The sequence below is a fragment of the Equus caballus genome, chromosome 20 (genome assembly GCF_041296265.1).
Source record: "Equus caballus isolate H_3958 breed thoroughbred chromosome 20, TB-T2T, whole genome shotgun sequence".
In the NCBI taxonomy this organism is placed as follows: Eukaryota; Metazoa; Chordata; class Mammalia; order Perissodactyla; family Equidae; genus Equus; species Equus caballus.
This window is the reverse complement of record NC_091703.1, coordinates 54859294-54886861: the sequence shown is the minus strand read 5'-3', so window position 1 is coordinate 54886861 and position 27568 is coordinate 54859294. Positions and strand designations below refer to the sequence as shown.

The 27568-nt window shown below is 43.9% G+C and overlaps 1 protein-coding gene and 1 long non-coding RNA gene across 11 annotated transcripts in view; both read right to left on the bottom strand.

Moving 5' to 3' along the window:
• Positions 1 to 4345: 4345 nt before the first annotated feature.
• On the bottom strand, positions 4346 to 15031 carry LOC138919665 (uncharacterized). Its single transcript, XR_011430063.1, has 2 exons — positions 14643 to 15031; positions 4346 to 7248 (listed from the first exon to the last, which is right to left on the bottom strand). It is a non-coding gene; the product is annotated as an uncharacterized lncRNA (long non-coding RNA).
• A 3917-nt stretch (positions 15032 to 18948) lies between these two features.
• LRRC1 (leucine rich repeat containing 1) overlaps positions 18949 to 27568 on the bottom strand; it is a 126869-nt gene continuing 118249 nt past the window's right edge. For all 10 annotated transcript variants that reach the window (XM_023625101.2, XM_023625103.2, XM_070245694.1 and 7 more), the window contains 3 exons: positions 23116 to 23288; positions 22096 to 22232; positions 18949 to 20463 (listed from right to left, as the gene is read on the bottom strand). In XM_023625101.2, coding sequence (XP_023480869.1) covers positions 20305 to 20463; positions 22096 to 22232; positions 23116 to 23288 — 469 coding nt within the window. In that variant the 3' untranslated portion in view covers positions 18949 to 20304. The remainder of the gene's footprint in view (positions 20464 to 22095; positions 22233 to 23115; positions 23289 to 27568) is intronic.

Below are 27568 nucleotides of genomic sequence, written 5' to 3'. Positions count from 1 at the left end.
AGTCGACTTTAAGAGAAAAAGAAGGACATTTCATAATGGTAGAATGTTTATTTCAGCAGGAAGAGTGCAGGGTGAATAACAACACGGTCTCACACTGGGTCACAAATCAAGTATCCATAATAGTATACCTGCCGCATGATTCCATCTATATTAGGTCTAAACCAGATTATTTAGAAATTCTTACAGAAGTGGGAAAACTATGGAAGGGAGGGAGGGAGACCGCCCCAAAGGTCAGAATGATGATTACGTCTCAAGTAGAGGAAGGGGGGTTGTGAACAGGGATGGGCACTCAGCAAGCTTAGACAATGTTCCATTTCTTGACCTGAGTAGTATTACATGGGTGTTTACTTTACAATAATTCAGGGGCTGGCCTGGTGGCACAGGGGTTAAGTTCACACACTCCTCTTCAGTGGCCTGGGGTTCATGGGTTTGGATCCTTGGCGTGGACCTACACACTGCTTGTCAAGCCACACTGTGACAGCATCCTACATCTAAAATAGAGGAAGACTGGCACAGATGTTAGCTTAGGGACAATCTTCCTCAAGCAAAAAGAGGAAGATTGGCAACAGATGTTAGCTCAGGGCCAATCTTCCTCACACACACACACACAAAAATCATTAAGCTGTGTAATTTTTATATATGTGTTTTATTTAATAAGAAAGAAGTTTAAAATATAGTATTTATAACAACTATAAAAATAAGATTTTTTTAAAGAGAATATAAATCTTAATGGAAAGATATTTAAAAGACCTAAATAAGTGGAAAAACATGGATAGGAAGACTCAACTTTTTGAAGCTATCAATTCCACCCAAATTAGCATATAGATTTCACTGTAGTATAAATTAAAACCCAAACATGTATTTTTGTGAAACTTGCCAAGTTGATTTTGTAATTTATATGAAATAAAAAAGAGAAGAATAGTATACAAGTCAAGGTTCAAACAGAGAAGCAGAACCAGAATATTTATAGAGAGAGAGACAGAGACACAGACAGAAAGAGACAGAGAGAGACAGAGATTTATTATAAGGAATCAGCTTACGTGATTGTAGGGGCTGGCTAAGCAAATTCAAAATCCATAGCAAAGGCTGCCATCAGCACAGTGGAACTCCACAGGACTGGTCAAAGCTGTCATCCACAGGTGCAATTTCTTCTCTCTCCTGGGGAAATCTCAGTCTTGTATTTAAAGCCTTCCAACAGATTCAGTCAGGCCCACCCAGATAATCCAGGAAAATCTTCCTTAAAGTCAACTGATGAGGGGCTATAATTACTTCTGCAACATTTCTTCACAGCAACACCTAGATTAGTGCTGCATTGCATAAGTGGGACGAGCCTGGCTAAGCTGACAGATGAAAACAGCTATCACGAACGGACAAGAGTTACCTGCAGAAATAGGCAGACTTGACCTTGCAGATATCAAGCCTTATTATGACGCTATTTTAATTAGGATTCTGTGGTAGGAAGTAGCATAGGGTGGTACTGGAACAGAATAGAAAGTTAATAAACAAACTCACGTATAAGGTGAAGCCTGAAAAATGATCTAGCCGGCACTGTGGATCAGCGAGGAGAAGATGGTTATTTAGTTAATGGTGCTGGGAAAACGCATTATCCACATAAAAAATAATGAAAATAGGTCCCTGTTCATCCTCTACACACACACACACACACACACACACACACACAGTGAGGGAAGGGAAAGGGTTAACACAACCCTTTCTCCGTCAACATAGGAAATTGGCCTTGGATTACTGTTTCTCGGTTCTGTTTCCTTTGAAACCTGATGAAGGTAGAATGTCAGCTGTGCTGCGAGGCAGCAACACTTACAATAAATATGACTCCTGCTTGATTAACTGTATTGCTCCTGGAAGACTAGCAAAGGACTACGATTCTCTCATGGGAAGCTTCCCTGACACCACCTGCTTACAACTAGGCACTTCTCTTGCCAGCTTCTCTTGAAAGCTATGCCCATAGTTAGAAGAGATATTGATTCCTACAGAACTTAGGCCTTCTAAGCCAGTGTGGTGTCCTTCCCCATATCTGCACTGTCACTGTGGGGCTAAAGAATGGCCACTGGAGTGCTGGGTGGACTCTCACTGAAGAGATGCATGGACGGGCTATACTTCCTGTCCTGCATCCTGGTGCCAGCTTACCTATTCAGGCATGAAATGTCTAACAGGTAAAGCATAATGTACACACATATACGCAGTCACACACACACACACACACACACACACACACACAACATGGATTAAGAAACTGAAATGTCAAAGGTAAATTTTTTAAACACTTAGAAGAGAATCTATATATGACCTCAGAGTAAGGAAGGATTTCTTAATGCAAACCATGAAGGAAAGCATTGGTATAGCTGACTACATTGAATTTTTAAAACTTCTGTTCATCCTACTCATCAAAGACACCATAAAGAGAGTGAAAAGACAAGGCACAAACTGGGAGGCAACATTTGTAATACACTTAACAAAAGATGGCAAATAAAGACCACCTGTGACACAACAAGAAACCCCACAAAGCAGACAAAAGATAGGAACAGGGCTTTCATAGACAAGGAAAGAAGAATACCTGTAATTCCCGAAAAAATGCCCAACTTTATTAGCTCTATTAGATCAGGAATGGCATTAGCCAGGGAAATGCAAGTAAAAGATAGATATCATTTCACACCCACCAGATTGATAAAAATTTAAAGTCTGATAGTACCAACAGTAATCACGGATATGCAACAGTGGGGGCTCTTATATAATACCACAGTGATTATTAAATTAAAACAACTACTTTGGAAAATATCTTGGTGCCCACCTAGTAAAATTGGACATGGATATACTTTACCATTTAGCAACCCTATTCCAAGGATTGTAACCAAAGAGAAACTATCGAAAATGCACTGCAGAAGCCATGTTCAAGCATGATCATAGTAGCAGTATTCCTAATAGAAAAAACATCAATTTCTGGATGCCAATCAAGAACAGAACTAATATACAAACACTGATATATTCATACCACGCAACATCACGCAGTGGTGGAAAGAAAGACAGCTACACATGTCAACATGGACGGATCTCAAAAATACAATTGTGTGAAAGAACAAGATACAAAAGAAACCAGACCATAGTTCCATTTATATAAAGCTCAGAACTAAATTAACTAAATAATGTGTTGATTAGTGATATATGCATGTGTGGTAAAATTTAAAAGAGAGGGGATTGATAAACACAAATTCTGGAGAGGGGTTCCCTCTAGAGTGTAGGCAGGGCAAGGACATTGTCAGTTAGGGCACACAGAGAAACTAAAAAATATTGACAAGGTTCTGTTCCTTGAGCTTGATGGTACGTGTGGATGCTCATTTTATTTCTAGTATTCTTCTTTTAAATATACACACATATATTCTTTGTGTGTATTGTATATTTATTGATATACAAATACTTTTAGATGTAAGGGGTTTGCCTTGTAAAGGATGGATGCTGGCCAGTCCCAGCAGCAGCATCCTAGAGAGAGGAGAGGCCCCCACTGCACTCTCAGAGGCTGGGGGTGGGGGTGGCCTCACACATGGTCCAAGTGCGTAGCCGTTTCACAGAGCCAGTCCCTTCTGGCTCGCTCCTACAGAGGCTCCCCTCTAAAATCAAGACCTCAGTCCCTGAAACCAAGGCTGCCCCATTTCTAATTCCGTAGCAACAGGAGTATTTATTCCACACAGACCTTGTTGTGAAAGAAAGTCAGTCTGCAAATGATTTGTGGCAAAACGAAGGTGATGCCACAGCCACCGACGTCACCGTCACTCCCACACCTGTGGATTCTGCAAACCTCAGCTGGACTATTCCAGACTGCCCGTGTTCTTCCACTTGGCTCCGCTGAGCAGCCCAGCTAAAGCGAACTCTGAAGATATTTTATCCTCTGCGGCATTTTGGCTTAAAAAGGATTTAAATCAAGATGCTTCCCTAGGGAGAATGTGGAATTTAAAGCCAGCCCCAGTGAGGTTTTGATCTTAACCAGAGAGTCTTCTGTGTTTCCAGGATTCTCCCAACCGAATAGATTCCCAGTGACTCTGTTGGCTTTCCTCTCCCAAGGCCGCAGAGCAGGAGTGGAAAATAACACAGATCCCTAATCCCAGAGACAGCTGGGGTGTGAACGACGCTTTTATGAGATACTATTAAAGCGCGTGAGAAAGTAGTTAACGAGGAAATAGGCTCAGTTCTTAATCTCCTTGTGTTGTATTTTTGCACTTTTAGCAAATACACCCTCGTCCTCCAGTTCCAAAAGCACGTTGTTTTAACCCCTCCATTTTCTTTCCTTTGATTTTGGCAAAACATCACCAGGAATAATAAATATTTCACAGTCTTTACAAGTTAAAAATATAGGTGGGAACATTTTGATTGATTTATTAAACAAGACTGACATGGGGAAACACCAACACCAACAGTTTCTCTCCCTCGCCTCTCCCAGGCCCTTGAAAACTCAGGCTGTCCCTACGATTTCTCTAGTCACTCATAGCTAATGCAAACGTCCTCACTCCAGAGACGTGACACTCCAGGCCCCTCTCAGAGTCCAAAAGGGCATGAGATGTCACGTTGCGCCTTCCCATCCTCCAGGGAGGCCTGGCCCTGGGCGGGTGGCCAGCCCTGCAGAAGCAAGGGCAGGTCAGGGGCTCTCCTCCTGCACCCCCGGCCTGTCCCCTCCTCCTCTGCCAGCTTGCTCACCTGTGTTGAGCCGATCCCTGTGGTGCTGAAGAGAGACGTGTGAGGGGAAGAGGAAGAGCGAAAGAGGAAGGAAAGTTCCCCCCAACTGGCACTATTGTAGGCTGGCTTCGTGCATCTGGACCTGGCGACGGGGTAAAGCCAACAGTTGCTCTCACGGTGCTTTCGTGGGTGTGTTGGCAAACCCCATCATCAGTGTAGACTTTCATCCTGAGGTTGTCTTGACCCAAGCATATGCATTTCTATCCTGGCTGGCTGCTTGAAGTTCCTCAAAACCTGGTCCTATCTTCAGCTTCTCCCTGTATGAGCCCCTCCAGGTGGTCCCCTGGACAAGACTTGAGCCGACCCCATGCTCCATCTCTCACCTGCAACCAGATCTCATCCAGGAGAACACTCAAGACAAATTCTGGGAGGTCTGGTCCATCCCAACCCCAGAGCAGTAGCCTTCGCTTAGCTGCCCAGCTAGTCTCTGGACCATTAGCTTTCTCAAAGGGGTGTCCATCTTCAGTCCACTCTGAGCCTATAACTCTAAGAGGCACACATCTAGCTCTCCAGGGTGGTACTGCTGAAGCCCCTCTTGGAGGACTTGAAGAGAAGGGCAGACATCCTGCACCCCTCCTCTTGGCGGGTGCTGGTGGGAGAAAGGGAGATTCACAGTACACTCGCAACTCTCTACATATCCTTCCCCGCTCTCTGATCTCCTGACATTTCACACCCTTGGCGCAGGAACGAGGTTTAGACATCATCAGTCCAGCTCTGAGCCACTAACTTTTCCCAAGTCCTACAAAAGAGGATGCTCTCTCTCACCACTCACTTTCACGTTGATCATCTTAGGATCTCAGGCAAAAGTGTCACTTAACAGCCCATCTCACCAGGTAATGAGCAAGGAAACTAGACATGCATGCAGGGTAACGGGGCAGACAACATCAGAAAAGAAATGAGAGAGTAAGAGAATCCCAGCAGGAGGTGGTCTGAGCAGCCGTGTGTCAAGGCAGAGCACTGCAGGTGTCAGTGCAAGCCTGAGTCAAGACACAGGAAAAGATGTTAACTGCAGATACAGGGAGAAGCAGCAGCTGATTCTCAGGGATAGGATTTCACAACAGGTGTGATGTGAAGAGGAATAAGTTAAACATAAATAAACTTGAGCAATTATATACTTAGCATGCAGTCCTCCTTTTTTTTCTTTTTGAGGAAGATTAGCCCTGAGCTAACATCCACTGCCAATCCTCCTCTTTTTGCTGAGGAAGACTGGCCCTGAGCTAGCATCTGTGCCCATCTTCCTCTACTTTATACGTGGGATGCCTGCCACAGCGTGGCCTGACAAGCAGTCTGTATGTCCGCACCTGGGATCCAAACCAGTGAACCCCAGGCTGCCAAATCAGAACGTGTGAACTTAACCACTGTGCCACCAGGCCAGCCCCTGGTCCTCCTTTTATCATTTCTAAATGAAGTGTTCTATGCCACTCTCTGATTTTATAAAGATTATGTTTCATAGGTAAAGATATTAATTTAATTACTGGTATCGACAGAAGAGGGGAGTTACTCACTGAGTCAGGCATGATCCTGGGGGAACAGAAACCGACAGCATAGGGGCCCTGCTCACGAGCAGTTCATTTCTTAGCAGGGGAAGCCTAGAAAGGCTCGCTAGCAGAGGAGACCCTGGGCCTAAGCTGTGACAGATGATGGGGGGCAGCAGGGGCATCGTGTCGGAGAGCTGACGCCAGCCAGAGGGAGCTGCACCAACAAAAACCTCTCAGAAGGTCAAGAGAGCCTGTGGCGGAAGCTGAAGAGGTAGGCATGGGGCAGCTACATCAGGGGCTGTACGGAGGCTCAAATGATACAGACGTTTCTGCCTGTCTCACAGTACAACCAACACGTGTGGACGGTATAGGGCAGGGGGCGGCAGCCTGGGAGCCAAATCTGCCACCTGTTTTGTAAATAAAATGCTACCAAAACATACATCTATCATTGCTAATCCTTAGGAGAACCCTGTATCATAAGCACCGTTGTGTTCACGATGCAGATGGAGAGATGAAGCTCAGGGATAAGTAGTCAAGGACACTCTTTGGGTCTCACATTAATTGTCACTCAGTCAATAAAGCCTTCTCTGATTCTCCCATAACACCCCCTGTTTCTCCCTCACAGCTCTTCTGCAGTTCTGAACATCAAATCCTGCCTAATAACGTGACTTGTAAGGTCCTGTCTGTCCTGTTTGCAGTTATCTTCTGGGTCTCACGGTGCTCAGCACATAACAGGAACTCAGTAAATAGGAGTTAACGATTGACAACTTCAGCTGGTGCGTGAGGCGCTAAGCCGCGATCTGAACCTGGGTCAGACTTCTCTCCGCCTACCGGCCCACCTCCTCCGGAGTCGGCTACTGCTTTCTGGGCACCGTTTCTCTTCTCGGCCTCCAGCCCATCTCCTCACCATTCAGACCCTTGCAGCTTCTCTGTCTTTTCCTTCACGACTCTCCCTGTCTTCCCATCCTTCTTTCTTGCTTCTGTATCCCTTTCTTGATCAGCTGCATCTTCTCCTCTTACGAACGGCCTAAAATCAATCACAAGTCAAGATATTAGCACAGTCAGAAAAACTAAAACATCAAAACAAAATAAAACAATAAAGCCAAAGCCTGGAAAGTAATGACTGTTGCTTTATTTTGAGAGATGTATTCCCGAAGATTCATAGACTTCCAGATTCACAGAATTCAAGTTTAGTTTTTCCATAGCAATAAATTTAAATTAGGGAGATGTGTTCCCAGAGAGAGTAAAAGTACGAACATGGTAAGCTCAGGGCCTCATTAGGACGGGACTGATACAGTAGCTGCATCTCCAACATTTTTCCATTATGCTTTTCTGGTTATACACAAGTTTTTTGCTCATTTCACAGTATGCCTGTTTTACTCTGCCTTATATTTTCTAAGCATCAGCACTAATATTTCGCAGAGAATTTTCTCAATTACGAGGCAGTTGTTGGTCTTCTCTGCAATGCCTGATCACACCTCTGTTCCACATTTTGATCCGGAGGCACGTTTTCCAGCAGCAGCACCAGCAAGTAGTAAATGCTTGCATAACATTGTTACACGACATCAAAAAAAAAATGCTAAACTTTCTTACGGGGAAATTCCTTGCAGAATTACGGATGCTCCTAAATACCAGTGTGGTTCACATGATCCTGATGAGGAGAGCAGCTATTTCTGTTTACAAGGTAACTTTTGCCACAAAATGCAAATAGCCCAAATCTAGTCTACAATTTACTCCGCCAGCACCCTTTTCTGGATGGGCCTGGGGGATGATTAGAATTGCCCAATTTTTTCTGTGCATAAAATGAGACAATTTTATGTGGCATTGTTTGAAACACACATAAAATGTAACTGTAGCTATTTGATAAAAATCAAAGAGGCCATGCCATTTAGAACTTTTTAGCAGAGTAAAAAGGATCATTTATTTCTCCTGGCATATCTCTAGCTGAATGCTGACTGTATGTACTGACTTTGTATTTTTTAAGTTGATGATGGAGAAACAGAGGCTGCAGAGAATCAAGAAAATGGTGCAACTATCTGCCATTTTGCAAAACTACTTGTTAAATAGTCTCTAAGAAAAACTAAAACAATTCGACCTCTCCAGCCCCTTGATTAGCTAAAACTATTAGTAACAAAATGTGTCATCAGTGGTTTAGTCCTGACTTAAGAGGTGGAAAATAGAAAAAATAGGTGGAAAATAATTTCTGATCACTGGATTAGAAATTAGACTATGTAACAACCAGAAAGAGGAGGAAAAATATAAACTATATACTTCAGGCTGAGAAGACAATGTAGGGCATTCGAAGTCAGGATACAGTTTAATAAATCAATGATTCCTAACCTCCTGTCAAGACATACAATAAATGCTAATAAAAAGTGAGTTTAAGAAAAACTGAATCCCTAAAGACACAAACTTTCAATTCTAAGATGAATAAGTCCGGGGATGGAAAAAAAAAAAAAGTCCCAGAAAAGAAATTATTTAAAATGGAACAAATAGAAATAACCAGAATGTTTAAGATCACTGGAGTAGACCCCATATCTGTAGTGGGCGTTGCCATGTACAGCCCAGACGCCCCTTGCAGAACCAGGTGCTCATTGCCCAGCTGTCGAGTGGGTTGGCTGCCGACTGCTCACCCCTGAGTCCCCGCCAGGAACTGAACTCCACTCAAGGGAGCTGCCTTGCCCACGTTTATGCCTGCTTTCCAGGGGCAGCTGCTTCTTGCCTCGTTTGGGCTCCCAAGCCTCCAGTTGGATGGGCTGCAGCCTCTGTGGCAATTGCATTGAGTTCAGCTTCTCCCAGCGTCCACTCCTGCTTTCCTCACTCCCTCATCAGCCTTGCTGCTGACAACACTCCCCAGTAAACCTCTGCATGCATTTCTCCAGCTCAGAGTCAATTTCCGGGGGCCTCACCTGGCAGCAAGAAAGCAAAAACTGGAAGAAAAGTGTTTTTTAGTATAAGTCTTCACGTTGTAATCCGGAAACTACAACTTCCCTATTGCCAGTCAAAGACTGCAAAGCAAAGATTTCAGATGGCTGCAGGCAGAGCAACGAGCAGCCACAAGAAGGCTGTGCAACCCTCAGAAGAGGGGCAGGGCTGAGAGTCAAGAAAGTTTACAGGGAAGTTTATCTCAGCCGTAGTTCTGAAAAATCCCCAGTTTCGTTAGGCTGACTCTATTCTACCGGAAGTGCTGTCACCCTGAGAAGCAGGCAGACGTCTCCAGGGATTAACTCGACGTCACGCATAAACGTGATGGAGGAACCTAGGCCAAACAGATGACCAAGTGGCAAGGAACACGGAGATCTCCCCTGAGATGGAGAGGTTTTGGTGAGGCTTCTTCCTTGATCTTTCACAGGGCAGAGAAAGCCCGAATGTGACTCTCATTCCATAATGATAGCTTTCTTCCAAAAGTGCAATAGGTACCGTGAAACTGTATTTCCGCTTCAAAAAGTTAATTTTCACCATAGACCTGTGAAGTAGGCAAACATCTTTGCCCCTCTTTTGTAACCATCCTCTTTACCTCCCTACATGTCCTATTTCTAAATCCATTCTCCTCTCATCACCACCCCTTCCTCACCCCATCAACACTCACAAACACCCAAGACATCTCACTTTTCCCTTTTTTCCTCCCCGCTTCACCTCGTTAATGAGTTTCCTACAACACAACTTCTCACTACTTGAACCATACCATAGACGCCAATCAACTGCTAAGAAGCCTCCTAGGGGCTTCATCAACCCTCTGCCTGTTTTATTCAATTTGTCTACTCCCACCTTACTCCCTGCTACAGACCCAAGAGGCTGGAGGAGCTTGTACTTCTCTGTACCATCACCACCCCCATTTGGCATTTGATTTGAAGAGTTTTGCAAACACTGGGGCCAAGAGTCCTTGGAAGTGGCCATTGGAAGAGTTAAACAGGCCAGTCCAAGCACAAGAGCTGCCACTGTGGACAAGTCAATTATCCTATTTACGTCCTAGTTTCCTATCATTCACATGTGGATAACACCACCAAGCTCTTAGTGTTCTGAGAATTAAAACTGAATTGAACTAGTGTACATACTGAAGCCTGGACAGTGTCTGACACATAATAGCAGGCACTCGGTAAAGGAAAGCTATTATCTCTTCTTCTCATATTGATGATAAAGCCAGGCAATTCCCCATGAGTGTGGGCTGGGCTTAGTGACTCATTCTAACAATTGAGTATTGAAAGAGAAACATCAGAAGAGGAAATGTCAGAACTTTACAATGGAGAAAGCTCATTCTGTCAGAGACTCTTGCACAAAAACCCAACTGGCTTTCATTTTGGTTGTGCTCTTGGCTTTGTCCTAGATCAGGTCCGTGAGTTTCAACTCAGCTCCCAAAGTCTCCCCTGACTTTGACCCAATGCAGGTCTCTGGGAATGGAACCTGGAGCCAACCTCATTTGCTGCAAGAGTACAGTGTGAAGGTTCCAGAATGGAGACAGATTTTGGAGTCGGTAGCATGAAGAGGAAGGATGGGATCACTCAGGTAAAATGCACACAGGAGGAACAGAAAGCTGAAGGTAGAATATTGGGGATTATCAAAATTATGGGGATAAGGGAGGATAGGAAGAGATATGCGAGGAGAAGCAGAGAAAAGTGTCAGAGAAAGCGAAGGCAGAAGGGTTCTAGCTGTAGAACGGGACCCATCAGAGAGTCAGGAAATCAATTCACTTGGTTGTGACCAGCACTGGAAAAGAATGAAACTGGAAACATCAGAGTTCCTTGCATATAGTTAAGGATGAGTAGTATGTCGGGAAACTTTAGTTTTGGCTGTGTATATATACCTGTTTACTGGGTTGCTATGTAAAACTTTCCTTCTTAAGTTGAGTTGCAGTCAAAAAAGTTGGAAAACCACTGAGGTAGAAGTTCCAAGCAAGAGGGAGCTGTCCACAGGGCCAAATGCAGCAGACAGGACCGGAAAGGCAAGAACTGAATCCAAATGTCCATTGGAGCACGAGCTAACACTACGGTGGTAATCATTTTGCAGTACATAGAAATGTATCAAATCAACATGCTGTACACCTTAAATTTACACAATGTTATATGTCAATTATATCTCAATAAAGCTGGAAAAAAGTGTCCCTCGGATATGGCAACATGGAGGTCTGGTGACATGGCCAGAATAGTTTCCACAGTGTATTGGAGGAAGAGTGCTCACAGTACTGGGTAGAGAACTGTGTGGGAATTTAGAAGGAGAGAGAACAAGAACAGACCTCTTTTTCAAGAAACTTGGCAGAGAATAAGGGAAACGAGTAGTTACGGAGGGGACTGAAGATCAAGGTTGATTGCTTAGTTAAGATGGGATTTGAACAGGTTGATACAAAGCTGAAGATATAGGGCAAAGTGGATTGTTGATGCAGCAAGCTCTAAGAAAGAAAGGGTGAAAAGAGTGGCTGGAAGAGCTAGTTGTGACCAAGAAGTGAAGTCTGGGGAAAGGAGAGAGAACAGGACACACGTGGCATGGGAACTCTGGCGGTTCACTCGTGAAAGCCTGCATTTCCCTCATAAAATAAGGCAGGCAACTCAGACAGGATCTAAACGTGCTATCTTAATTTTGTAAATATTGTAGCTCTCTCTACAAGACGCTAAATAACTTCAACTATGGAGACTATGAGTCAGGTATAGATATTGCCCAGCCAGGTCTAGAATTGTAGCGGAGCCCAGGAGGGGTGCCGAAGGTATGCTCTGGCCCCTGAGCTGTCTGAGAAGGGAGGGCCTGGGCATGTGTGGCAGACGACCCCAATGTTGACAGAGCAAGTGGTAGGACAGGTTTTTCTGTCGGCGGTGGGGACCAAGGTGCAGGATGTCTGAGTTCAGCCCACAGGGGATGCCAGTGCATCCAGGGGAGTGTCTGCCTGTGATAAGCCGGTGATATGTCCAGCGCCCTCTGGTGGCAAAAAGTACCAGTGGGGCCTAGTGACCAGAAGCAGACAGACACCCCTGTAAACTTCTTCTGTAAAGGGTCAAATAGTAAGTATTTTAGGCTGTGAGGGCCATTTTGTTTCTGTACATAAACAAATGAGCATGGCCGTGTGCCAACAAAATTTTATTTACGCAAACATACGCAGTGAGCCATAGTGTAAGGACCCCTGCACTTGAGTATTTTAATAGGAATACTATAAAAAATTTTGATATTGTCTCCAAACCAAATCGTGGCTCAGAGAAGGGCATCATTTAGATAGCGATCACTACACTAGACAAGTCTTAAAAAGGCACTTCTTTCAAAAATATATGATAAATGATTAGCACTACTATTCAGATCTCTAGGAAAGTTGTTTTATGGTATATATAATTTTGCTTTAGATGATAAAGAGGGATATCATTTAAAATTTACATATTGATCTATATATTACTGTACATTTCCATACTAGGTCCCATTGGAGGGCCATCCCTGAGGAGACAAGGAGGAATAATGGATTTGGGGAGAGTCAAGAAAACCCAGACCAGCTGAAATAAAGCCCCTTGACTTCGCGTCCTAAGGACCCTGAGATGATGGTTGCGCTGCGTGAAAAACACAAGTGGGGTCTGGGATCCTGAAACTTTGGGAAACATCACACTTGGGAGATTTCCTCCACAGCCCAGGGATAACAGCAGAGTGTGAGTTTGGAGATTTTGGCAGGAGTGTCAGGCACAGATACACAAATGAGTAAGACACGGTTCCTGCCATCGGGCAAGTCAGGGAGCGTTAAATGTATTCTGACCACGTCTGGCCATCAGCATTTCCAGTCTCCCCGTGGGCACTCCCCCACAGGTAGGCACAGTTCCGACTTCTGTCAGCACTTCCTCTACTCTCATCAGCTTGTACATGTTGACAAGAGGAGCCTAAAGCCCAGGGCTCAGCTGAAGAGAACGAAATGCTCTTATGCCTGTCTGTGGAACAAGTGTGTGCACACTTCAGGAGAGCAAAAAGAATTGGTGATCATTGAAAGCCCTACTATGTGTCATCTTTGTCATCTAATTCTCTAAAAAGTCTTGGAGTAGATAATATTCCCATCTTAGAGATGAGTTAACTCAGACTTGGGGAAATTAAGTAAAACCTTTCAAGGTTGCAAAATTAAGTATGTGCCAAAGCTGGATTTAAATCCAGCTCTCCTTAACTCAAAAGCTTCCGCTCCCTCCAATACACTAGAACAGCGGCTCTCCACATACAGTCCCTGGGTCAACAGCAGGACCAGGGAACTTGTTAGAAATGCAAATTCTCTCACCCCAACCCAGAGCTTCTGAATCAGAGACTCTCTGGGTGGGACGCAGCAGTCTGCTTTAACACAGCCACCAGGGGATTCTCATGCACTCTCACGTTTGAAAACCACCGTGAGAGACCGCCTCCAAGAAAAAGAGGATTCTGGGGTGGGTGCCAGGTTATAGGACAGGAAGCAAGAATAGACTTGACCCCACTGAGCAGCCCTAAACAAACCTGAGGAGAGAAGGGAGCAGACAAGGCAGCCGGGAACTGATTTCCTGGCCGCCCCATGTCCAGCTCTTTACAGAGCAAGGCAACCCCATCACGAGAAGCTGTGAAGAGAGGGCAAGAATTCTAAGAGAGCTTCATCATATTCTGTGACATCGTTTCCTCTCACAATCTATGTGCTACACGGAATTGCTATACTGAGATGGGGAATAAGAGGTTAGGTAATTGGCCCAGGGTCAAGCTACCACAAGTGACAAACCCTGGGTTTCCAAAGGACTGCCTCTGCCCAGGTCCTGGGGGCACACGCCCTTGATCCGATGGCGGACACCACACAGAAGGAAATGAAGACTGGCAGCCACTGATGTGAGGGAGTCAAAAGCAATCAGGTGTCTCATCTACCTGGTGATGTTTTTACACTGCACACCTTTTGGGTGTCTAGGAGAACACACGGTGGATGTGGGTTACCTAACACCTGTCAGGGCCCTATAAAATGCCTCCCCAGCGCATCTGCCCTCATGTGAGAGAGAGGCAGAGCCAGGACATAACTCCCATAGTCCATCTATGGCAATGCTCCCTGACCCTCAGACATTCCAAAATGATTAAAACCAAGAGTAACCCCAACTAACAGACCCAGCCCACAGCTGTTCTCGAAACTTCCCAAACCAACGCCGAAACTTGCCCTACCCATTATGCCTCCGGGCCAATGGGCAGGACAAAAATTCAGGAAGAACGTTCAGTGCCCAGACAAGTATGCATGTTGTTTTGTTTTTCCAAGCAGTACTGATGGATGTTTAAACAAACAAGGCTCAGACCTACAACTGAGGAAGGGCTGGAAGCAGCAGCCAGGTATGTGACGATGAACACCGGACCCTCGGGGGCCAGGCAGGAACAAACTGTGTCCCAGGAGAGCCCAGTGCCCTTAGGGGCACAGAAGTGCTGTCCCAGAGAGTTCTTGGGCATCCTTTTACAAGCAGCAAGACCTCATTTATGACTTACCTTGAGAAAGCTCCTAAAGAGAAGCATCCGTAAATTCTCTTCTCCTGCCATCAGGTATGGGGCGTCCTCTACTATGCCCTGGTGCAAGCCGGGTTTCTTGCCAGGTAAAGACCGCATATGGGGCCTCCTCTTTCTACAGCCAGGGCGGTAAGGGCCAGTTTCAAACGAAATGAAACACTGCTTAGTCACACAAGCTTTTGGATTCTTCCTGTTTTCCGCTTCAATTAAATGATAGTTCCTAAACGGGAGCAATCATTACTTGTCAAATCTTTCACAACAACACTTTTTAAAAGGAGGATCTTAAATAATGAATCATGAGTCATCTTTCTTATTTCCCCCAAACTGCACTGGGGTCAAGTTGCAGCACCATTGATTTCCAAGGGTTCATTATCTGTCTCTCCTCCAAGGGGAGGCTATTAAAGGGAGTGAGGATAAAAACCATTCCTAACCCATTAGCTCACCCTAGGGCCACCTGCCAATAAAGCGCTCCCAGAGAGCAGGTTATTAAACTGTCACTTCAGTCAATGTTTAAAACATCTCAATATTTTTCTGGTCACCCACTAAACAATTTCTCTCCCAAGTTTCTTGAGATTTGCACAAGTTTTCTCAAGTTTCTTGAGAGGGCAGCACAGAGATCCCATGAACATTTTCATAGCACTTACCACAGGACAGCATGACACAGGGTGGGCAGGGGGAGGGGGTGTCTGGGAGGGTTGGAGGAACGTCGAGTCACAGCATTTGCTACCACAACTAGAAGCAAATGAAGGTCAAGTCTGCACAAATGGTGGATCAATTTCCCTCAGTTCCATGCCAGCCTTTGCCCATAACCCAGGCCTAAATAAGCTCAGTAATTAAAACAGAACCATCACCTCTACGATAAATAACAACGCTAAACGTAATTACATGTCCACAGCGTTTTGGCTGAGGGAGAGGGGAAGAAAAATAAAGGGGTAATCAGGATCACAGACTCTAGTCAACAGAGATGCCAATTTGAATTCCAACTTTGTCATTTACTGTTTGATCTTGGAAACGTTATTAAAACTAGCTGAATCTTCATTCTCTCCTTTACAACATGGAAATGCCACCATCTACCACATGGGGTTGTTCTGGAAAATTGAGACTGTTCGGTTAGCTGGGTGTGTAGCACATGCTAAGCGCTCAGTGAACAGGAGCCATTGTAACTACTGTTTCACTCTCCCAAAGGGCAGCTTGTTATTTGTTTAGAAATTAAACGCTGATGCCTCAAAAGGACCTTGGGGGATCAACCCAATCAGATTCTTGCCCACTCAGAACTCAGGAGCCTTGGCCTGTCTCGATGACTGCCCACTCTTACAATTTAAAATTACACCGTCCTTATGGCCAACTGGGAGGCACATGAACTTGTCTCCAACCTTCCACACAGCCCTCGGAACAAAAGTAAGCAGATCAGGTTCTTCTGGTCCGTCTCCCTTTCCCACCAGCTGTCAGCATTTAAAAAAGCAAGCACCCCGGCAAGAGGGGAGGGTGCTGGGCAGGCTTCAGTGACTTGCTCCATCCCGGAGGTTCTTCTCCATGGGTAACCCCTTTCTGAAATCTGCTTGCCCCTCATGACACATAGAAGCCTTTGAGAGGAGACAGAACACAGCACGAGGTGGAAAAGGAGGAAGTTATGAAAATCGAGGGTGAAATAGAGATAACCCAGTAAACGAGAACAGCAGACCCAAACCTAGGAAACAGAGGACATGGCAAGGAGGGGGACTTGGTGTGGAAATCCAGATGCTTTTCTCGTTAGGTGCTCATTGGTTTCTTGGTAGAAACCAGCTTTCCCTCGCGGATACCTAGCTAGTAAGTCCAGTTACAACGAGGGGCTTACGGCGAGATCCTTGCTAACCTTACCACTAAGTAGCCAACCTGACAAATTAAAATTTTCCCCACCTGTTTCTAGCTCAAGGGCTCTCTCTCCGACACCACAGGTAAGGAAGTTTTCAGATGAAGTTTTCTCTGCTGGAGAACCAGCATGTGTCCCCATTCCCGCTGACCGCCACCCCGTGATCACCCACTGCTGGCTCTATGGTAGGAACCGTAGAGCCACTAAGAGCACTATGATTATAACAACAACAGCAAGACTTGTCATAAGGGCAGCCGCCCGCTTCCTGAGAGCTTGTTTTGTGTATCCCACTTCATCCTCACGCCAAGCCTGTAAGAGGTACTACTGCCCCATTTCAGAGACAGAGGACCCGGTGCCCAGGGAGGTTAAGGAGCTCATCCAAAGGCACGTGGCGGGGCTGGGGTTTGGACCTACATGCAGGTGATTCCAGTGGCTGTGCTATGCTGACTCGCAAAGATGCACAGCACTGCTGAAAGGGAACACGTGCTCTGTGCTTTTCCTGAGTTTTTCCCTGATTTCCTCGTGCAGTCTTCTTCTTACGGATGTATTCTAAACCATAATTTGGTTCCTTTAAAATGGCTGAGTATTGGTCTTGCATTGGTAATTCTTGAAACCAAGTGATAGGTATGTGGGGGTTCGTTATATAATTCAACTTTTGTATGGTTTTGATCACCGATAATAAAAAGCTTTGGGTTTTTTTTTTAAATTGGCTCTTTGGAAAGTTGGAGAGGTAAGCCAACACTCATTGGTGACATGAGGTTTCACGTCTCCCCGGACGTCACTGCGCTGCAGCGTCCCAGATCACCTGCAGTTAATAAGCCGCTCCAGTGCTGTCCCTCAGCGGTGTCTGCGTGGCCTCACTGTGCACCCGCCAGCGTGCCCACAGCAGGGGTGTCGGTCATTTTTACAAGGTTAGAACTGGCTGTTCAGGGTAACTTTCTGACAAGGAAAGCCTTTTTCCCAGCCTCCACCCTACCCATTAAGCGTCTTCTCGGGTGTGGTAGATTTCACAAGCGATGGCAGAAGGACCGCTGAGAAAGGCTGCAAGCGATTCCCTCTGAGCTTCCTTACTTTGTGATAGCTAGCGGGGAGTTTTTAGATGGAAAGATTGGGTTGCTCAGGACCATTCCTCCAAAATTTCCAGAAAAAACAGAACATCCAGGCAAACAGTTCTAGTGTTCTTACTTGTCTCCCTGTCCCTCTTTTCATCATCAATGACTTCCATAATTTCACCCCCTCCAATTCTTTTACCCCTCAGGCATAATTTCCTTGCTAAGAAGAGGAAATAAGGGGCTGTGAAAAGAGTGAAAGGTCACACTGATCTTTCCTGCTTTTACCTGTCACCCCCAAAGACAAACAGGCCGGGCACTGTGCTCCCCGCTTTCCTAAGGGAGGGGCCAGCCTGGGGGTCCAGGGCTGACAGCGCTGTGTAACACGCTCCCCCAGGAAAAGGTCGGCAACTTTTGGCACTGGGCTCACAAGGGAAAGGTATCTTTTCATGTAATTTAGTTTTCCGGGTAACTGCAAGGGGCCTCCGTGGAGATGCTGGCACGTGTTCGTGAAGCCTACGTCCGGGCCCAGCATCCTGAAGGTAAAGAGCATGGCAGGGTCACCCAGAATAACTTCGCCCTCTCAAGGAAAGGGGAATGAACCAAATCCCCAAAACCGAAAAAAAAAAAAAAAAAAAAAAAACACCCCAGGTGGATGTGAAGGAAGGGAGACAGGCCAAAGGAAACAAATAATCAGGTACCTAAAATTTCCTAGAAAAATTTAAACACACACACTTTTGTGTCCGCCTCCAGTCCACTAAAGCCATGATAAACTGAGCGGTAAAGAGGGGGTTTACATATGGAAACAAACAAACAAAAAACACCAGAAGTTCTGTTTCTTCTTCAGGGTCAAGATTCTCCTTAAATAAAACCAATTTGTTCATCTACTAGCCCATGAGTTAGTGGCATCATCCTTATAAAACAAAACAGAGTATGCTAACAGCTTAAAATTGAGAAAAGAAAATGGGTTCCCACAGATTAGGGAAGAAGGCATAAACTGACAGGCCAAAAACCACTTCTGTGCCATGTCCTTCCAAATAAATAAATAGTTTCAAAATAGACCGAGATATACACACCACCTAAAAGGCAAAGCAGACTCAGTGAGCAACTGAGTAGTAGTAGGAGGAGGTATCGTATTCGGTTGGTTTGAAAGCAGGTTTCCAACGCAGGCAGACAGCCACAACCCAAAGTCATGAGCCAGAGCCGAAGGCAGCACTGGGTTCTGTCCTGTCAGCGAGAAGGACGAGGGAAGGCGAGTCCTACAGGCAGGTCACTCAACACTGACCAGGGGTTTGATATTTAATGGAAGGAAGCACATTGTCAAAGAACTCAGCCGCCTGCTGTCATTAGAACACACAAGGTCATAATTAATTTTAAAGAGCTATATGGCTAATGTCCAGGGTGACTTTATTTCATGGAGAGAAAACAAGAAACCAACCGCGTGGTTTCCCTCTACACCACAGAGTGACTGGCACTGTTCATTTCTTCTAACGCATCATACAAAAAAAGGAAATCAACAGAAACACACCAGAACATACCCTACACCCCTTAAGTTAGCAGATTTAAAATTAAAACTTGAAGCAATATTTTGTTACACTTTGATTCCAACTCTATTTACAAATTAAATTGCACTTGTAAAGATAGCAACGTTTCTAACATGGTTGCAGGTTATTTTGCTTTATTGTGGTTTTATATCTCGATATAAAACTTTTAAAGCTTTCTTCAATAAAAATCAGTTTCTTTTGCACTACATAATGTATTTTACCCACTGAATTTCTGAACCAGTTTTTGTCTTTTTGTGCTTTTCTGCTCTATTTTATTTTACAAATGGCACATACCTTCCAAGTAGGTACAATCAGACACTGTACTCATTATAAAAGACTCATTCATGAAAAGTTAAAGTGTAAGAAATGAAATATTAGCAGACTAATCCTTTGGTTCATCTTTTAAAAAAAAAATCAAATGACATAATTTACAATTCGGTGGTAACTCTTCTTTTTGGTTAAAAACAAATCCACCAGGTAGATCACTGATTAAAATCCAACACTGCTTTAAAAGTACCACATTCCTGGTCTCATCTCACTGCCCAAGGACGCTGCTGTGTACAGCTGGTTTGACATGACACAGGATACAGTAAGGCACAAGTGGATGGTACAAATAGAAACAAATACTTTAGGACTGGTTTTTTTTTTTTCTCCCTGCACAAATACTAAAATATGTACCGTTTTCAAGATAAAATAACAAAAAAGAAATACATATTTTTTGTTATGAAATATCTATACAAAAATTTTTAAATTTACACCATCTGAGCTGCCAAAAAAGGTTTAAAAAAGCATCAATTTTTCCCCATACATAAAACTCTCTCTCAGCAGTAGGTCCAAGACAACTGGGGTTCAAAATGTCCCAGCACTCGATGGGAGGGAAGAGGACTCCCCGTCCTGCTCTCCCGTACCCCAACACAAGACAAAACAAAGGTCAGATGTTTACAGTAGTGTATTCTACCTATTACAAACAACTGAGATTTAGGGGAAAAAAAATCTGCGCCGGGAGACCACGGGTGCAACGTCCGGTTGACGGATTTGAGTAAGGCACTTCCTTGGAGAGAGCAGTGTCCCCACGCGCCAGCTGGGGACACGGTGTGCAGGCTCCGCTGAAGACCAAGGACTGCAGGAGGCTCCTCAGAAGTAGATGGGAGCATCTCAACAGCAGGGGAAGACACGGGAGGTAAAACCTGGAGGTGAAATTCTTACACAGAAGTGGTCACTCGGTCAATGGCATGATTGACTTCGTTTTTGTTTGAATCCAGTCCTTTAGCAGCATTCATGTCATTCCGTAAATTCTCCACTGTCTTTTTCATATTCTTTAACTCCCCTGGGTGTGGAGTGGCTCGCCTCAGAAGTGTTCTCTAAAAACAAACAGTGGAGTGAGTGTTTTGGTTTTAGTCCATTACTCTTTCAAGCGCACAGCTTCGAGGTGGTAACGTTGCAATACAAATCTTACCTGCTCAGAGATTACGAGTTGGGGCGGGGGGTGGAAAAGCTCTCTTTGGAGCTACAGGCATTTATCAATTGCTCCCTAGTTAATGGAAGATGAAAGTGTTGCACATAACTTATTTAGTCAAGACAGAAGGATTACTTTCAGAATAAAAGAATACCTTTCAAAATATGAGATTAGTGTAAGATAAAAATAAAGTTCCATGAACAGTAAGAAAAAAAAATAAATGATTTACAAGATATAATTATGGGGTGTGGAGGAAGAAAAAGATAAAGGGTAAAAGATTCTAAATTAAAATCACTATAACGTTCTACAAGTGGTTCTGGCTTCCTTCAACCCTTAAGGCATGGGAGGGGAAGAGAGGGGAGGCGAGAGACAAGGACTTCTTTTCTTATTTTGCTGCTGTGTGTGCTATTTATATGACCTACTGAAGAAAGTCCACATTCTTTTCATAAAGACCACGGTGCTGGAAGTGAAGTCAGAGAATATGGGCAATATTTTTTAAATTACATTATTTAACAAGTTACATGCTGTTTAGCTCATAAAACAGCATTTATATCTTTTAAATGGTCTGTCCAGGAGTTTCAGGAGGAGCTAAAGTAGGTTAATAAAATAAGAACACTGTTGAAGCAGTGAAGTAACTGGGGAAATACTCGCACTCTGAGAAGCCGTGAGGTAAGCATTAAAGAGTCGTTCATGCTGAAGTCATTTCGTCATACCTGAATCCTATTTCCCGCTCTCCTATTATAAATGGATAGAATCCCATTTGGAAACAGCTGGAACAACAAAGACTACAGACGGTAATTTAAAAACCACCCTTTGTTTTGAGGGCTGCAAGTACTCCCTCTAAGCTCTGCTTATGAAAATCTCAATTAGTGCAAGGAGTTTAAGAAGCCAAAGTCAACTTCCAGGAAGATTTCAAGAGCTGTCACTGACCCCTGGAGATGTGGGACGGCTGAGAGACACTTTCAAGTGTTGATGAAAGGAAGGCTGAGCGGCTCTTTCAAATCTATTTCTGATTTCTGAATGAAAACTTGTGAAGTAACCCAACTAAGATCACAAGCACCCTGCATGGGGGTGACGAGAAGAATGGTTACATGAGGAAGAGAGAAAAGTCCAGCGCAAGAGAAGGCAAGCTAAGTCACATCACGAATCGTGAATGGAGTCCCCGTGGTACAGCTACAAACACAGGTGGAGGACGAGAAGAGACTTATTTCACTGGGAACAACAGAAAAGGAAAAATTTCCCATCAATTTCAAGAAAACAGTGTTGGCAGGAGGGCAACTATCAGAAGCAAGGAAAAAGAAGTGCCATAAACTATTCAAACAAAGAAACCAGAAGTGCCATTTGCCTTATATACGTTTGCTGAATCGGTACCCAGAAGTACCTAGTTTTATCTTCTACAAAAAAATTCTTAAATGCTGAAGGCAAAACAGAGAATAGACTATTTGAAAATAAAAGAAATCCTTTTTAGATGCCATTCATCTTGGAACGCTTTTAAATTTTGAACTTCCGTGGAGGCCGATAATCCCCCTTTCCATACCGTTTCGTTGTCTTCTTCATCTTTTTCATCTTCCAAAAATCGGATGGCACTGACTCTGTTCACCGCGCGCTCATTCCAGGACTCATCGGAGACATCGTTCACCAAGCTCTCCAGGGCGCCACAGCGAGCCAGGTTCTCTGTCACGACAAAGAGCGCGTCAGCAGGGAAGGCAGGTGGGTTCCCGTGACTGGCAACGGCTAGGCAGTAATTTAAAAAATCAAAAACAACATGAAAAAGGCCCGGGACGGGGGTGCCATTCTTTTCAATGATGCATAACTCTGAGGTCATACCAAAAAAATCTGCTAAAGATGTTTAATATTTCATTACAGAATGTCATAATAATTTACAGAATCCTTTTTCTCTATACACTAACTCACGGCAGTGATGAGGCTGGATGTGTTATATACTAGCACTTTTCTAAGTAATACTTTCTACCACATTTTTATTTCAGTTTCTTAAAAGCTCATCTAACACAGCTGGGATCGGCAAGGTGGCTTTGGAGCCCTTCCACTTGGGGACTCCCATTCTCCCAGAGCACTCTAGCTCTCTTCTATCAAGCCCAGCTCTCTGAAAAGGACCCACAGTAGCAATTTGACGTTAGTGTGAATATTTTTAAAAACTACATATAATTTACAAAACAAAGGTACAATGACTCAAAACAATTCTCTGGCTTAAAAACAGCTTGCCAGTGATGTTCAATACTAATCCTCTAAATGATCAGTTTGGATTTTAAGTGACCTTATTATCTTTTTTTAGGAGTATTTGTATTTTCAGCCTTAGCTACAGTTCAAAACCAAAGGGCTGCATGAGGACTTTCAGACATGATAAACAGGTCTGAGCGCACTTGCTCTGCAAAGATGCAGGCAGCCTTCCCAGAGGAGACCCACTATGACCTCACCCGGGCTGGCCCTTCGGGCAGATTAGACAGAATACAGTCACATGTGGGAGTAAGAGGTCTTATGGATAGATACAAGCTGCTCCTCATTCCTGCAGTCATGTGGATACTGTCCTTAAATTCACCTGGGCAAGTGGGTTCAGAAGGCAGCTGAGGGAGTAAGACACAGGTTAAAACCTTCTCTCCTGTGGCGTGGTCTGTGTCTGTCTGGAACGTGAGGAGGGGCTGGGACTGGTTGTCAGATAACCACAGAGCCTTCAACTTCAAGGTGGTCAGGGATAATGGCAGGTGCAACAACCTAATTCAAAACAAAAGGAGCCATCAGAACCTCAAACTTTGCAATTAAATCAATTCCTGTCAATAAAAACAGGAAACAGATCAAAACAACGACCTCCCGGGATTGTGTTCAATATGAAAAAGATGCTGCGTTTATCAGGTCCTTGATTCACTCTCTGCAAGCAGACTCTTCAGCAGGTTCCCGGGCTTCCCTTTTCTGCTGCGGCCTCTCTCATTAGCACCTCCAGGCCACAGGCAAAAACAGAGGAAATTACAGAACGTATCATTCAGTCTTGTACTAGGAGGGTTCAACTTAAAGAGGAAAAAAGAAGCCAGTGCAACCGTGGAAGGACCTGGAAGCTGGAGTCCTTACTAAGTCAACAGCAAGAGCCTTGCTGACAGGGCTGCTAGGAGGCCGTGGGATCACCCATTTTCAGCCAAGAGGAAGGAGACGCCTGAGGTGCCAAAAAGTCTAAGTTGCAGTTAAAATAAAGATTAAAAGATTTTTTTTCATGGACTCCGCTTGCTTTCTCTAGGGGGGTTATTTTAGGTATTCCATTTTAAACTTTTATCTTCCAGTTTCTAGACACTCCCGCTTCTCAGACTCCTACGTGATAATTAATATCCACATCACAGTGTTTCAGTTTCAAATGAGATAGTACATGTTAAAGCAGTTTAAAAACGGTAATGTGACACCTAAAGATCAGTTTTATATTTGTTTGCACAGATGTTTGACAGATTGGCTGTGACCAGTTAAATCTATTTAGTAAAAGCCACCTCTGGAAATCATACGTACATGGTACTTGCCAAAGGTGACTTAGTGCAGTGGTTCTCAACCATGGGCAATTCTGCCCCTGGGGACATCTGGCAATATCTGTAGACATTTTTGGGGTGGCCTCTAGTGGGTAGAGGCCATGGATGTCACTAAACATCCTACAACACATAGGACAGCCCCCACAACAGAGAATTACCTGGCCCAAGATGCTCCCAGAGCAGAGGGTGAAACACCGCTTTAGTAAAAACCAATGCTTTACACAAGGCTACTAATTCACTTTGAAAACAGTCAAACCTCTGTAGATACCAGGAATTTAAGTTTTAAAGAACCTAAGGTTATATTTGGTCAAGTATTCTCACTCCAAGGATGGCTTCATGTATTAAATTATGGATTAATCTTAGAAGTAACTCCATAAGCTAGATAATAATAAACTAATCACATTCTGTTCTTCTTAAAAGAAATCTCTGGTCCATTAATTCCATAAGAAATTACATTACAACATATATTCCTGGGGTTCTTCTTTTATGAAACTCCAGTTAACATATGTGGGAGATCCACCTACACATCTTACCAACAGATTCACACTGCACGATCAGACATATACACCCTTTTGAATTGACAGACTTAGGAGAAATAAGCTGGAATTCTAGGCAGAGATACGAAAAAGAAGCTGTACTCCAATATTGTAAAGCTAATCAAAGTGAAATGTAAGCACACACTGGTTAAGTCACTTTAACAAATAAAGCAAAAAATTATCAAAAGTGAATACAGAGTATTAACAATAAATGCATTGTTAACAAACTTTTCATAAGAACAATTAATGTGCTTTGCAAAAGATTTTCAAAGTACTAGTTGCGGAGATGAGAAAATATTTTCTTTTCCTAACAGTTCGCTCAGTGAAGGCTGATCCGTCACACCAGGCACTGGGTGCAGCATCGCGGAAATAAGGACAGGGGAAGTGCACCAGCCATGGGCATTGGGCTCTACAATCAGTGAACGCTTCCAGGAGAACGGCATACATTAATACCCCCTGAAAAGATGCTCTGCATCGCACACTACAGTATTTCACTCATGAAAACCAAATTGGGTGAGAAATACATATTTTTAAATCTCAGAATGCACCCAGTGGACGCGCTCATACCATGAGAAGGATGCCCAAGGGGATGCGAGGGAACAGCAGATTCACGACGCCACGTCTCCCTATTCTGAGGTATTGGTTGAGCGGGACAGCAATTGAAATCTCTCCCTCTTCCCAAAGGCTGTCACACATATACCCAAATGCAAGGGAGTTCAAGACATGAGATGTATTTGCCAGGCGCCGTGACAAGGACTTTTCAAAGAATATTCTAATATACTGTGAAAGCTTAAAGTACAAACTCTTTTTCATTTTATTGAAGAAAAGGATAATTTCTTTTGAAAGTTGTTCTTATTTCTTTTTAAAAAGGAGTTAAGCTAACATCCTCCAGAATGTGTAAAGTTTCAAGGTCTTGGGCAAGAAATCTACAGTCAGCATCTCTACTTTTCTCAATCATGAGAGCATAAAGAAAAAAAAAATCAAGATTTGAAAGCTGGCACAAAACACAGATACTCCAACATGGTCAGCGTGCTTTCTCAGGCTAATAACTGGTTTCCCAGCTAAATGCCAAGGCGAAGGGATAAATAACAGGCTAACCAGAGCATCGACAATAAATACCAGCTTCTAAGGATGACAAATCATATGGGAAAAGCTCAAATAAATTACCAGACTCTACAATAACAGATCTCATAATCATTTTCACCCAAGCCACACGAGATGAATGAGTTGTCTAAAACACGAATTTTCCTGCAAAGAATTAAAGTGCCAGCTTGAATGTGGCTGCTGCCGACCTAGCACACCCCACAGTGAGCTGGTCCACGAGCGCCTCGTGGACAAAGGTGTTCCCAACCATGTCGAAGAGGAAACAAGGCCCTGTTCCCTGTCCGCTTGGCACAGAGATTCTGCAGGCTGGCCTGACCTCACCAGAGCCTGGGGAAAAACACACACTCTTCTGCCTCTCTTGGGTGAACCATCCCAGATACAAGTCGGAAAACAGATAAAAATATCTATATTCCTGCTTTCCAGGGGAGTTAATAATACACTTTTGGTTTATTCTGGTAGCTTCTGTACACTACAGAATCAACACAAGAAACCACAGCCCCATTTGTACCCATCTTCGTGATCTATTTAGGACCACATCCCCCAGAAATAAAAAGCCTGTGGTTACTGTTTACATCAACGGCACAAGGACTAAGGCAACTGAGTAAGCAAACTGTGAGCCTCTCGTTTCCAGTTATATCCACAGCCAGCCCGACCTGCAGTGGCCTCCCCACCTCTGAACGATCACAGGCACGGCGCCGGCAGGCTCATTTAACAACTGTGCACAGCCTACCGATTAATGTGATGCCCACGTCTCCTATGGCTGAATACTTCCTACAACCGAATGTTCCCCCTGTTCTTTACCTCCTAACCAGAATTTTCAGGTTTAAGAAAAGTTTTCAAAAATGTTTAAAGATATATACAAATAGAGAACATAATCAGTGAACAAATTTACACAATACCAAAATACCTGAAGTGAAAGCCGCCTGTAACCTCAAATCTCTAGCCCTCCTCTAGAACTACCTCAAATATTTTGTGTACCGCATAGACAAGCTTTTTTAAAAACAAAAATAAGAAGAGTACGACGTATGTTCAACACTTGCTCCTCTCACGTGGCATCATGGGCCTCCGTCTGTGTCACGAGGCAGAGAAATATCTCATTCTTTAACTGCTTGGTATTGCACAGCATGGCTACGCTGCTGTGTCGTGTTTTGTCCTTTAATATTTTTTATTTTTCCCAGGTTTATTGAGATATAATTGACACAGAACATAGGCTAAGTTTAAGGTGTACAACATGATGATTTGATACACTTAGATGCTGTGAGATGATTACCACAGTCAGCTTAGTTAACACCTCCATCACCTCACATTACCATGTTTTGTGTGTGAACATTTAAGATCTACTCTTTTAGCAACTTTTAAGGACATCATACAGTATTGTTAACTACAGTCACCACGCTGTACATTAGATTCCCAGAACTTACTCACCTTATAACTGGAAATCTATACCCTTTGACCAACATCTCCTCATTTCCTCCAGCCCCTAACCCCCGGCAACCGCCATACTCGTCTCCGTTTCTATGAGTTCTCCTTTTTTGATTCCACATATAAGTGAGATCATATAGCAGTTGTCTTTCTCTGCCTCAATTATTTCATGCATAATGCCCTCAAGGTCCATCATGGTGTCACAAATGGCAAGATTTCCTTTTTCCTCATGGCTGAATAATATTCCATTTTACACACACACACACCCACATCTTTATCCACTCATTTGTTGATGCATGCTTAGGTTGCTTCCTTATCTTGGCTGTTGTGAATAACGCTGCAGTGAACATGGGAGTGCAGTCAGCTCTTTGAGATCCTGATTTCCATTCCTTTGGATAAATACCCAGAGGTGGGACTGCCAAATCAC